Here is a 12,888-nt window from a genome sequence, read left to right on the forward strand (position 1 = left end):
TCCAGTTTCTCGCAGTCACCTCAGCTCCCACCTGCTTAAGTGGCTGGACTAGTAGGGCAATAAGGCAAAGCTGGGAGCTGATTGTGCCTGTCAATCATCCCGGTCAATAGAGTGACTTTTCTGCTTTCCTCTCCTTCTTACCCGGTCCCATTTGTACAGATAGCCTCATGGCAGGGCTTGGTGGGGCTCCTTACCCCAGGGGATTCCGAATACAAAGGGCCACTGGCTTATATCGGTGAAAGTTGAAGGTGTCAAGATTGGCTGAGTGAATGGGTGTTGCCAGCTTGGGGGTTGGGGGGAGTTTGCTGCCTCCTCAGGAAATGCCTCTCTTCACATAAACCTCTCTTGAGTTAAAACTGACCTTTGTTTTCTCATGCACTCACACACCCTTCCTGGCCCATGCATTGCACTGGCTGAGGAAATCCAGGACACTGGAAGAGGCCATTATGGAACAAGGGTTCTTAGAATGTCTCAGGCATATAGTCTCAGAGACACGTCCACAGACAGCAGCCTCCAGCAGTCCTGGCCCACACACCCTGTCCATAATTATACCTTCCTAAGACCTTCTTTGGGGAGAAGAAGAAAGGTTGAACCTCTAGGGGTATAAATGTTTTTTTGTGGTCCTAGATAAAGCTGGCAAAACCTACATGTCAAAACTGGAAGTATGGGGGCTGGGGAGATGGCTCAGTGGGCAAAAAGTCCTGTGTATAGATAGATCCCCAAAATTCCCCATAAGAGGCTGGGTGTGGTGTTACAAACCTGTAACCCCAGGGACAGGGGAGTGGACAGAGACAGGCAGATGCTGAGGGCTCATTGGCTGAGAAAGCAAGTTTCTCAAAACTAAAATAGAGGGGGCTGGCATGATGGCTTAGCAATTAAAAGTACTTGTTCTTCCAGAGGACCTAGGTTTGGTGGTTTCAGGAACCCATCTGGAATTCCAGTTCCAGGGGATCTGCAACCTTCTCCTGGCCTTTGCACACCGTACACCCATATGCAAGCCAAGTGTTCATACACATACGATAGAAATAAATAAATCTTTTAAAGTAGAGAAACAATAAATAGAAAGGTCGAGAGCAAGTGAGGGCAGGAACCTGGTGGACCAAGGGAACACACGCAGGTAAATGCATACGCACACCCCATACACCTGTGCACACACACGTACACATACAAATTAGGAAGAAAAGCTATAAGCGTGAACATCGGCTGGGACAAGGCATTATTATAAGGAACTTCTGCTAATATTTTAGATGTGACTGAGCATCGTGGTTACATTTTTTTAAGGCTTTATCCTTGAAATAGATGTGCTTATGATCTTTACAATGTACGGGGAAGGGAAGTGGGTGCAGGGGCGACGAAAATACTGGTCATGAGTCAGTGGTGCAGGAGCTCACGTGGAAGGATACTGGGTGGATGGCAGTCACTGTACAATGGCTGTCGCTTCTGTAAATATCTAAAGTTACAGCCAATAGTTTAAAGCTTCTGTTTGTCTTTGTTTTTGTGTTCCCTTTTATGAATCTCCAAGTCAGGGGAAAACCCTGATGTAGCTGGACTAATAGATACTAGCCTAAAGGAAGACATAGAAAGGTAGATGACTGGAATAGCTAGCCAAACAGCAGCTGTCAGGGAGTAGCAACCTCGAGGCAAGTCAATAGGCAACTATTCTACAGGAATTCTTGCTCCAACAGCCCTCCATGGCTGCCAGCCAGCCACCATATGTTAGAATAGGAACAGCCCCTGTAAAAATACCAGCTGGGTTAGTCAGCCTCACCTTTGGGACTTCAGCGCTCAGGCTGGCTTCAGTCCACAAGTCGGAGGTCTCAGAAGTCATCATGGTGGGCTTTACAGCAATGGTGGGCTTTGAGTAGGCCAAGCCATTCACGCCTTCATCGTCTAGGCGGCAATTCTCAGGCCTGGCAGGCAGGCGAGTTCCAGCAGGTAGGCTGTTGGCTCTAGCCTTGTGATGGCCAGCTGTTGGCTGATGGTCACTCAGCAAGCAGAAGCAGTTCTTGCAAGACCCGGGTTTCCAGATGTGCTCCACAAAGTCGCTGCACGCAGACATTTTTGGGCTCTCAGGGTTCAGTCAAATGGTCTGGAGCACTGTGAGCCGATAAGGTTCGAGTTCATCTTGGGCCAGGCTTTCTGATTGCCGTCTTGCAGGAGGCAGCGATGAGTTCCAGATCAAATCCCTGGAAGGCAGATCGTTGCCTGATTAGGAATGATTAAGAGATGTGTGCATTAGCAATAAGAGCCCATTATGAAAATGGAGACAAGGAAGAAGGAAGTAAAGGAGGAAAAGTCGCCAGAGGGGAATAGTCCTTTTATTCTGGGCCCTGTGCTCAGCTGCCAGAAGCCCTTTGATGGCTTTGATATTCCTTGGGCAGCTCTATCAGAAACTTACGAACAATCATTGCCCCACTTTCTCAAATTGAGAGCATAAAAGACATCCCAGGGCCTTAGAGAAGTGCTTAGAAAAGGCTTGCCACACAAGTGTTAGGATCTGGGTTCAGATCTCCAGCACCTGTTGAAAGGCTGAGCACGATGGTACACATCTGAAATCTCAGTACCAGGAGATGGAAACAGGAAGATCCCAGGGTCTTGATAGCATCAGTGAGCTACAGGCTTGGTGAGTGATCCCGTCTCACTATGAAGTGTATAGCCATAGATGGGGACACCCAATGTCAAGGTCTGGCTTCCACACATGCAAGTATGGGCATGCACGAACACACACATACAAACACACACACACACACTATTTCAGTGCCCCCCCAAACACAGTGTTTTAGATTTTGAGAGAAGGGGCCTGAACCTAGTTCCTCCATTCTTTCAGACCCTGAGGTGTCCAGAGCCTGGGGCACTGCCCAAGAACTACAAAGTAGTACCGCCTGTAAAAGCGAGGGTTTATAGGTAATGACATGCAAGGTTTGAACAGAAACTACAGAGGAAGAGAAGCAGGCAAGGACTCTGAGATGGAAACTGTTATCCACACTTCCGATACATTGTTGAAAAGTGGGAGAGATGTGGTGCTGACTTGCCCCGCAGGGGCACCTTGTCAGGATGTTTGGCATCATGGGAATTCTGCCCCCTCCTCTTGCTTAATCTACACCATTCAATTCTGTGCTGAGGTAAACAAAGCAGGGTGCCACATGCCAAGTTGGAAACAGAAGACAGAAATGCCTGACTCCACAGTCCTGGCCTAAGAGAGACTGGGCAGAATATGAGAGAAGTTTTCCCTATCGTACCCTTGGGGATAGGTAGTCACTTTGTCAAAGCAGCTCACTGCTTCTGAAAACAAATATAAAAGCCCCATTTGCTCCCATAGACCTCAGTAAATTTACTCCTCAGCAAGAGCTCAAAGGGCTATGGCATTACTCCAGACACTCCAAATAGCATCCCGTAAGGTAGCCATGCATCCCATTCTACAGGTGCAGATGTTACAGCAAAGAGAAAGACCTGGCTATCGACACCAAGCTTGCTGTTCTCCAAAGATAAACCAGTTGACTGGACCACCTCACCACACCTTCTTTACCTTGTTCAGGATCCCAGCTAGCTAGCAGTTCTCTGCTTACTTTGCACTGTTCTCTTTTCTTTACTGGGGATGCTTCGGCATCCTGTAGGAGAGTGCACGAGGAAGAAAACCATGTGGAGATCTAGAGATAAACATTCTCCTGGAACTGAGAAAGCATTGCCCTTGGGGGGCTACTCCACCCCATCGGGTGAGAATTTGCCCGAGGTTAATTCTCTCTAAGCAATCAACAGGACTAACCAGATAGAATCACCCGGGAGCTCCAAAGCTCCCAAGATCATTCCAGACTTCTTGTGGGAAGCACTCCATCTCTCGTCTCCCACACTTACAGACAAGGTGCTTATCCAATGGGTATAGAAGCCAAATGTACCCCTGCTCCAGCCAGTTAATGAGAAAACAGCTTCCACGTTAAACTAAATGAACACACACACAGTCTTGAGATCTGAATGTTTCTACAGTCAGTAGAGGGTCTTTCTTTTCTTTAACGATGCTGGCTAGAGTCCTCTCCTCCCAATCCACCCAAATAGCCCGTTCCTTCTCTATCAGATCTTCCAAAAGAAGTCACGGGCTTTTAACAAGCAGAGGAATCACGCCAGGCTATGTCTCTCTCCTATAGTCACCAGCCTCGGAGAGCTAAGTGCTTGCTGCTAAGTTTTATGAGGGGTGCAGTTGCAGGGTGGGAGGCGGAGGGGTGGGGGGAGTGGGTGGGGGCAGGAAATGTTTTGTTTTAGTCTTCAGAGAAGTTGAGTTTGCCATTCTAAGGACCAGATTTGTATGGGAAGCCTGACTAGACCCTTCCAGGTCACAGCAAAGCCACGTTGCGGGGCCCATGTCTACTGTAGGCAAGACTCCAGTGCCCCTCAGTGGGCTTTGGGGAGACAGCTCTGTGTGGGGCAGCTTCCTGTGCACACAGTCACACAGGTCAAGTTTGGGGTGGCCTCATCTCATTTCCTCTTTAGCAGGCAGTCTAGAACACCCAGACACCCCACTTTGCAAGGCTCCTCCCTCCTCTCCGTTTTTGTTTTTGTTTTTGTTTGCCATCAGCCTCTGACAGCCTTGGGAGTTCATAGGCTCTTGATTATTGTACTGTGCTGCCAGAAGCTACCTTGAGAGCACTCACTCATTCACGGGCACTCTCTTTGCTCTCTTCCACAACTCTGACATTTTCCTGCAGGCTGACCACCACATGGGCCACACAACTGCCCAGAAACACGGAGTATTTTTAGGAGACAGGTGTCGCTGCATAAGAGTAACAAAGGAAACCACGGGCTGCCCACTGTCACTGACTCATTGTGTCCTGTTAAAACTGGCTCCTTAGGCTCTGCAAACAGACATTCCCAGCTTGTCTTTGGAGCCAGAGCAGCCCTTCTAGGCCTGGAACTGTCTCCTGTTTGCTTTCAGGAAAAAAGATGATGAACTATGCAAACGAGGCTCAGAGCAGGAGGAGAGAGAGCCCTGGGTAGTGCCAGCTCTGCACAGCCTGGGAATGGCACCTTCTCACGTGCCTACCTCAGAGGGTAGGTGGGCCCCCAGAATTATGCAAATGCTCCCATTTCTCAGTGGGAGGCTGCAAGTGTAAGATCAGGGAAAGATCTGCAGCCTTCTTTGTGATCCAAGTCACGATAACAGAGCTTTGCCTCTGCAAACTTTCGGGCGCTATGATTTACAAGGCTGAGCTGTCAGATACGCTCCCATCGCATCTCAAAAAGAATCTGAAGAATCAGGGTGGCCAGATTCTAAGTATTCGGATCAAAACCCCTCATATTTGCACCCAAATTTGCTCATGCCTTACTTGATAGAATTCCAGAATTTTCCATCTAAATAATATTGCTTCTTGTATTTTACAAAAAAAAAAAATAATAATGCAACCCCCCCAAAGGTACAGTAGGTATGGAAAGTATATAGATTAATGCATTATATTCCATTGGCCAGAGTGGTCTAGGGAGAAAGCAGGACATGACTACCCTAACACTCCACCCCACCCCAGCCCCGGCACTGAGGGTATATTATGGTATTTACATATCTTTTTATTTTCTACTTTCTGAGCAATCATAGCAGGAGGAGTGTGGATTTGAAGCCTGCAGTCTGATCCAATAAGGGGAGCAAAGTTCTGAGGGACCCTAGGAAAGCCAACTTGCTTTCTCTGGGGCTTCCTGTCAAATCTCCTCAGAAGGGGCTATAAGGTAGAGTTGAGAACTGTGATCAGTTAAACCTTTCCAACCTGAGTCTGAACTGAATCCATTGCAAAACTCCTCAGCCTTAGACCTTTGGGTTCTACAATCGGCTGTGCAAAACCATGGTTGAGCTTTACCTGGGAGAACACACACAGTGAGCTAGCGCTGTGGGCTGAGAATTGCTCAGCCGCCTCCATTCGCATTCCCAAGACTCACACACAAGTAGAGATTCTATTTTCCAAGTGTAAGCGTGCTTGTGTGTGCATGTGGGTGTGTGCGCCCGGCTGCAGAGGGGACATCACAAGCAAAGGTTGGGAGCTAGCTCCAGGTATGGAATGATCACCAAGGTTCATCAAACAGATAGCACCTTCCTTCGGAGATCAGCTGCAGCCTAAAAGTGGCTTCCCTGGACCCCCAATTCGTCACCTCCGGGTCTGGCCAGAGCAGCCCAAACGGCCTCTGCCCCTCTGCTCTTTTGACAATACTCACTGCAAAAGGAGCAGTTCCCAACACACAAAACAGAGCAGCCAGACCAGCAAGACCAGTAAAACCATTACAGCGGTCGATCACCCTTCCCGGAACTCCAAGGAAAAGTTTCCCAGTTTCAACGCGAGCGTTTCTCGAATGAATTGAAAATACCCCTCCGACTCCCCAGCTTTCCCGTCTCGGAACCTGCACCGAGGGCACAACCCTGAGCACGAGGTCCGGACTCTCCACGCGCTCCGGATCGGTAGCCTGTCACCCCTGGGGACGCCAGCAGGGGCTGGCCCGCCGGGCCACCGCAGCGACTCTGCGAAAGCCCCTGGGCCGCCACGTTCGTCAGACAAAAAGCGGCGGGATCTGGAGAGAGAGTGGTGGGCTCACCTGGGGTCTGCGGTCCCGCAGCCTCGCCGTCGGTGACCTAGCAGTCTGTTGCCCCGCCGGGCGCCTCGGAGCATTGTCTGTAGCGTGTCTGCGCGGAGTGCTTGCCCAGCCGCGGGCGGCTGACTTCTGCCTGGGCCCGGCGGCCGGGTGGCAGCTGCGATCACGGCTCCGCCCCCTCCGCCTCGGGTGACGCCGCCCGCTCGGCTCCCGCCGCACCCCCGCAGTCCTCGCCGCTGCCCCGCGTCTCCACCGGGCCTGCGCGTCCCGCCACTCTGCTCGTCCCCAGTCCAGGAAGGCGGGCGATCGCCCCTGCCCAGGTCCCTAGGAACTCCGCACCGCGCCCCGCCCCCTCGCTCGCCACAGCGAGGCTCCGCCCCCAGCCCGAGCCTTGGCTCCCCTCGACCTGGAGCTGAGCCCCCTAGAGCGTCCCTAGCTCCATCCCAGCTCAGCGCAGTTCTGCTTGGAAGATCTCTGGTGCTCCCAGCTTTCCTTAACCACAATGCACAGATAGGTGTGTCTGTCGGAGTAAATGCATTCTCATCCCTCTACCCAGCCGACCCTAGGAGACCCTGGTAGGGAGGGAGCAAAAGAACGAAACACGGAAGAGAGGGGGGTCGGGAGTACAATAATAAGATCTAGGGCGGGGGGCTCTGAAAGAGGCGTGGGCGCCTTCACTGCCACGTACTGTTATCCTAGGAAAACCACAAGCCGACTGGAACAGGGCTGGCAATACTGAGAGATTTCAGGTCCTGCTCAGCTCCTCATGTCCAGGCCTCTGGCAAATGGCTCAGCACATCTCTTTGAACTTTAGTGTTTTAACGGTGGAATGCAAATGTTGGCCTGGAGGACCGGCCTTCAATCATGCTGGGGCACCCAGGTCCTCCACCTGTGTTTACACCTCTTCCAGTGCGTGAGTCACTGGCTGAGATACAAGGAGTTCAAGATATTGTTCCTCGGGCGAAAAATCTTTTTTAACTCTCAGGAGGAGGACCAGCCAGTCGCCTCCCTTTCTCCGGCTGCCTGAGTAGGACAAATGTGCACCTTGCCCTGGGTGTTCCCCAAGAAGCCAGGCACTGAAGTTATCGCTCAGGGCCAAGCCTGAGTGAAAATGGAATCCTCCCCCGCACCCCTCTCACACATCTGGTTGCTTCCCTCTGTCCCTTTGCTTTCCAGAGGCAGCGCGGTGTTACATCCTTAATCAGGATGATTCCACGGAGAGAAGGAAGGCACCACCCAGACCCTCCCCCTCTTCGCCTTTATGTGGTGTTAACACTGGCAGCGCTATATAGAATATGAAAGAGGAAGAAGACATGTTTTGGCTATGTATGGCTTCTCTGTAAGGAGTGCAAAGGGAACATAAGGAGAGTTTACTCATCATTCAATGGCACTTGTTACTCATTTGAGTACGGAAAGACTGATAGGAAGGTGTTGGTGAATAGGAGTAGTACTAACATTCATGAAGAACCTACTATGTGCCAGGCAACATCACAGGGCAGGGTTAGCACATTTGACACCTCATAACACAAGTCCAGAAGGGTCCTGGTCCTATCCTTTGCCAGGGCTCCACAGGTGAAAAGTGGTAGTATTGAGATGGGAACCAAGAGCTGCCTGAATCCACCGAGAGTCCGCCACGTTGCCCTACCAACCAATCACTTCAACAAGTACATAAGGAAAACTCCGGTGGACGGCGCCAGCAGCATTACATTCTCCTGAGGGGTCCAGTCCACTTATGAAGACACCAGAGGGGAAAGTGCCAACTAGCAGGCAGGTACAAAATGGTTTGCACTGGACAAACACAATCCGGACCCAAGAGGGGCTTTCAGTTCAGTGACACTGGGCCCTCTCATGGGGATTTTGAATCATTCACGGCTGGCTCTCAGGATTCAGGTTCCCCACATCTTTCAGTCCTCTCCAGGGGGCATAGACACTTCCCAGGATAAACAAAGGCCATGCCAAGCACATAAGAGACACTTCCACACTTTTTACTCTCTTTACCCAATTTATCCTTAATGCACAAAGGACCCAAAGAACACAGTAAAGAAGCAAAGTTTGCAACACAGGGAGACCTCTGTGGTTCTATAGCATGACACAGCAAGGGAAGGGTTAATCTGGAATTTCTGCTCAATAAACGGTTCCCAAATGGTTTGCTGGGCTCACAGGAGATAAATACACAATACTGCCGCTGCTGATCCATAACATGTTTTTTTTTTCTTTTATGCCAGCTATGTGGCAGCAAAGAAGGCTTCAGCCTGCCTAATGAAAAACAAATTTTCAAAAGTGGTGAAGATGTATACAAAATACCACCCACTTGCACAGTGCTTCTCCTGCAGCTGTTCGGTGTGTTATAAATCTCTGTGAAGCTGGTAAGCTCGTGTATGCGGTGGACGTTCCGCTTAGACTCGCACCCCGCACCCTGCAATGCAGTGCGATTTGTGTGTGCTCAGCACTTTGCATCTGGCGACTTACTGGTTGCTTTTCATGGTGTTTTCTACTCAGGGATGGAGCTCTTTGATACAGATCAGACCTTTCATAAGAGCAATTCTCTTGGGTGTTTTAGTGCTTGGGCACCATTCTGTACAAGAGAGCTGTTAAATTTTAGGAGATTGAGAGACAAGATTGAGACAGGGGGTGCTTGGGGGTAAGGTAACGTAGTTTATAACTGAAGAACCAAAGAGGCAGAAGCAAGAAGTGTGTGCCATTAAATTATCCTAAGAAAACCGGAGCCGGGATATTTGAGAGGGCTCAGAGAGCATGTAGACTGGGCTAAAGAATTCTCATGCCCGGTCTTTCTCCATCTGGATGAAACAGAAATGCCTCTCACCTTAATGTCAGAAAGGTGTTCAATTTCAGTCCATGAATATTTATCGAGTTGCTTCTCCTTAGGAAGTTTTTGGGAAAAAGTAAGAGACAAATAGAAGCACTCGGAAGGGAATGGAAGTGAGTTAGGTAGGTGGGGAGAGAGAGAGAGAGAGAGAGAGAGAGAGAGAGAGAGAGAGAGAGAGAGAGAGAGAGAGAGAGAGAGAGAGACTGAGAGACTTTTCATGGAGGAAGGGGCCTTTGTAATGAGAAAGGTTGCTATTTTGGGACAATGGGGACTTTCCAGACTGAAGGAATGGTATCTCTACAAAGGATTTGGGAGTGGCCCCCGACTTCGATGGCAGTCTGGCAGGAGCATGAGGACAAGAGACACAGCACAGTGTAAGGTAACACTGGGTGGAAAGAGCAGGCTTGCCGGTGAGCCAATAAGAAAGCACAGGCATTTCTGCAACAGAGTGATGTCATCTAAGGTGGTTTCTCTTCAGGGTTCCGGGGATCTTGCCTTCCAGATGGACTAGGAAGGGGGGAAACGATTAGAAATAAGAAGCATGACAGTTTCTATCCTGGGTCCAGATGGGAGACAGTGGCCTTTGATAGGGACACAGCAAGGAGGTGACCAAGGACAGCTTCTTTTGAGAGATTCAGACTTGGAGATAACTACAGGACTGATTGACCGAGTGCCATATTTACTAGCTTCCACAATGAAGCACTGGCTGTGTCAAGCTGAAAGTGCACAGAGATGAATGTGGAGTTTCTCATGTAAACCTCACCGAACTACTGCGTAGAGGGCATCAAGAATGAAGACAAGGAATTAAAGATTCTTAGCAGATTTCTAATCACAATGTACAGATAGGATGGTAGTATCCTTACTACAAATACGAAAGTCAGTGGGATAGAGCTCAGGGGTAGAAAGCCTGCCTGGCAGGCAGGAGAGCCTGCATGCAATCCCCAGTAGCCATGTGGCAGAAACAAGGATGGCAATGAAGTCCTGAGAAGGGTACCGGGAGGCATATCATATAAGGAGGCATATCAATAAGGAACAAAAAACAACACAGAGACATGGAGGGTTGGGGGACACAACAGTCTAGAAGAGACCATGAAACTTTAGTCCCCTTTCCTCCAAACTTTGAAAATCCTGACTGAAGAAGAGAGCCTGTCTGAATAGAAGTCTTTGAAGAATAGAGAGCCATGGAAGAGGAGCTTTGGGCTCAGTTACTTGCATGTCGGGAGAGTTTGGGATAAGCTTCAATTCTTAGTCATTTTATGGATAGAAGTAGAAGGCTGCAGATGCTGTCAGAGCAGGAAGAACCCATGTGGACCTGTGGGCTGTCTACCTTGGTCTGGACAGGGATCCACAGGGAGAACAGGCACACCTCAAGTGTAGCAGGAGAACACTTTCGGCAAGGGTGATGGCTTGAAGATGCTTGGGCGCGGTGTCTGTTCACAGCACTAAAACCCTAACTAAGACAGACAGCAAGCCATGAGGAGGGACACTCTGAGAACTGGTTCCAATGTCATGCCCCAGAAGGTGGCATTCAGGGTCCCAAGACCACCGTAGAAGAGATGGAAAGTAAGGGAGAGGGGAAGAAAAAGTTCTTCCCCAAAGTTGCTGTGGCAAACTCTCCTGGAGGGAACAGAGCTGGCATCAAGCTGGTATAGCAGGTAAGACACTTGCTGCACAAGGCTGGTGACCTGAGTTTGACCCCTGGAACTGAAGGAAAGTTGGAAGGAGAGCTCCACCTCTACAAAGTTGTTCTCTGACCTTCACATACCCACCATGACACTATGCCCATATTGATACATTGTGCACACATACACATATGCCATGCACATAATAATAATAATAATAATAATAATAGAGCTGGAGAGATGACTCAGTGGTTAAGAGCACTGACTGCTCTTCCAAAGGTCCTGAGTTCAATTCCCAGCAACCACATAGTGGCTCAGAACCATCGGTAATGAGATCTGATGCCCTCTTCTGGGGTTTCTGAAGACAGCTACAGTGTACTTATATAAATAAAATGAATCTTAAAATAATAATAATAATAATAAACAAAACAATACCGTCCTGTGCTCTTTCTGTCCCACTTGTGAGTAACATTCTTTACAACCAGAGAAAGGCTGGTTTGACAAGCATTTATATTTTTGGTTGTGAGCCTAGCCTTTAATGGCTGAGCCATCTCTCCAGCCCTGACAAGCATTTATAGCCTGATTCTTCCACATCCTTTCCGCAGGGTCTTACAGTCACCAACCCAGAACTCTTTCTTCCTTATCTGAGGAAGTGTTATGAGTCCATCCCTTGTCACACCCTTATTGGGGAAAAAAAAAAAGAAAAAGATTTTTAAAACAAATTTATTCAGTGGGCACAAGGGTATATATATATATTGACCCAAAACTCTTCAGGAATCTAGAGGCAGGAGGGTTACATGAGCCCAGGATTTTGAGGCCAGTCTTTGCAATGCAGTAAGACACCCATCTCACCACAAAGCAAACAAAACTAAACTGCGTTAACTGGCTAGGTTGAGCCGAGTGCACTGAGTGGTAGAGGGCTTGTTTAACATGTGCCAGGTACTAGAGATGACCTACAGAATCCCACCCCAAAGTAAGTTGAACCCCACTCCTATACAAAGAATCCAAATTAATTTCTGGTTTGTTTTGTTTTTCAAAACAGTTTCTCTATATAGCCCTAGCTGTACTGAAACTCACTCTGTAGACCAGGCTGGCCTCGAACTCAGAGATACACTGGCCTCTGCCTTCTTGGTGCTGGGTTTAAAAACATGCACCATCAGTGCCCAGCCAATTCAATGTATAAGTAATACTTGTCAAACCCTTGGTTCATCTCTAACTTTGGTCCTGGGTAGTAGCCGCACTCAGGATCAAACAGTTGAAATTTTTCTCATGTATTAAGCACTCAATAGTTGTTTTTGTTTGTTTATTTTCTGCCCAAACTGGAAACATTTAAATAACATAATCAGGATGACTGAATCACAAGCCACAGGGACCTGAGAGCTAGAAGTTCACTTCCTGGCCTTTATGATCTTTCTTTCTGCCCACACACTATATAGAGCCCAGATGTCAGTATGGGGAGGGGGGTGTCACATTTTCTTTTTTTATTATATCTGATATAATTTTTATCAGATGTGCATTCGGTGACAGATGCATTAATATGCTTCTACAAGAAGCAGTTTTTAAAATGTGGCTGCTGTAGCTTAAACTGTGCCCCTATCCTGCCAAACGATGTGACACAACGCTAACCCCTAGAACTTGGAGCACGGTCTTATTTAGTAGAGAGTTCTCTACGGCCTAACTAAGGTAAAAAGAGGTCATGAGGTTGGGCCCTTATCCAATGTAGCTGATGTCCTTCTGAAAAGGGAAACTTGGACAGAAGCAGACATATACAAAGGATGGCAGTGTGAAGGCATAGAGGAAAAAGACAGTCCGAGTAGTGCCATGCACGGGAGCCACAGAATGCCAGGGTTAGTCTACCAACATCCATTACCATTCGAGGAA

General features: G+C 48.7%; 1 protein-coding gene across 2 annotated transcripts in view; it reads right to left on the reverse strand.

Moving 5' to 3' along the window:
* Window positions 1-6,887, reverse strand: part of Prag1 (PEAK1 related, kinase-activating pseudokinase 1) — a 53,215-nt gene extending 46,328 nt beyond the window's left edge. Inside the window, exons 1-2 of one of the 2 annotated variants that reach the window (XM_021170718.3) lie at window positions 6,562-6,887; window positions 1,769-2,186 (exon numbers count right to left, since the gene is read on the reverse strand). In XM_021170718.3, the coding sequence (XP_021026377.1) occupies window positions 1,769-2,059 (291 nt within the window). In that variant the 5' untranslated portion in view covers window positions 2,060-2,186; window positions 6,562-6,887. Of the gene's footprint in view, window positions 1-1,768; window positions 2,206-6,561 lie in introns of both variants that reach the window. The other variant, XM_085844018.1, reaches the window with a different exon arrangement.
* Window positions 6,888-12,888: the final 6,001 nt, after the last annotated feature.

The sequence above is a fragment of the Mus caroli genome, unplaced genomic scaffold, assembly GCF_978045245.1.
Source record: "Mus caroli unplaced genomic scaffold, Mus_caroli_1 scaffold_10, whole genome shotgun sequence".
Classification (NCBI taxonomy): Eukaryota; Metazoa; Chordata; class Mammalia; order Rodentia; family Muridae; genus Mus; species Mus caroli.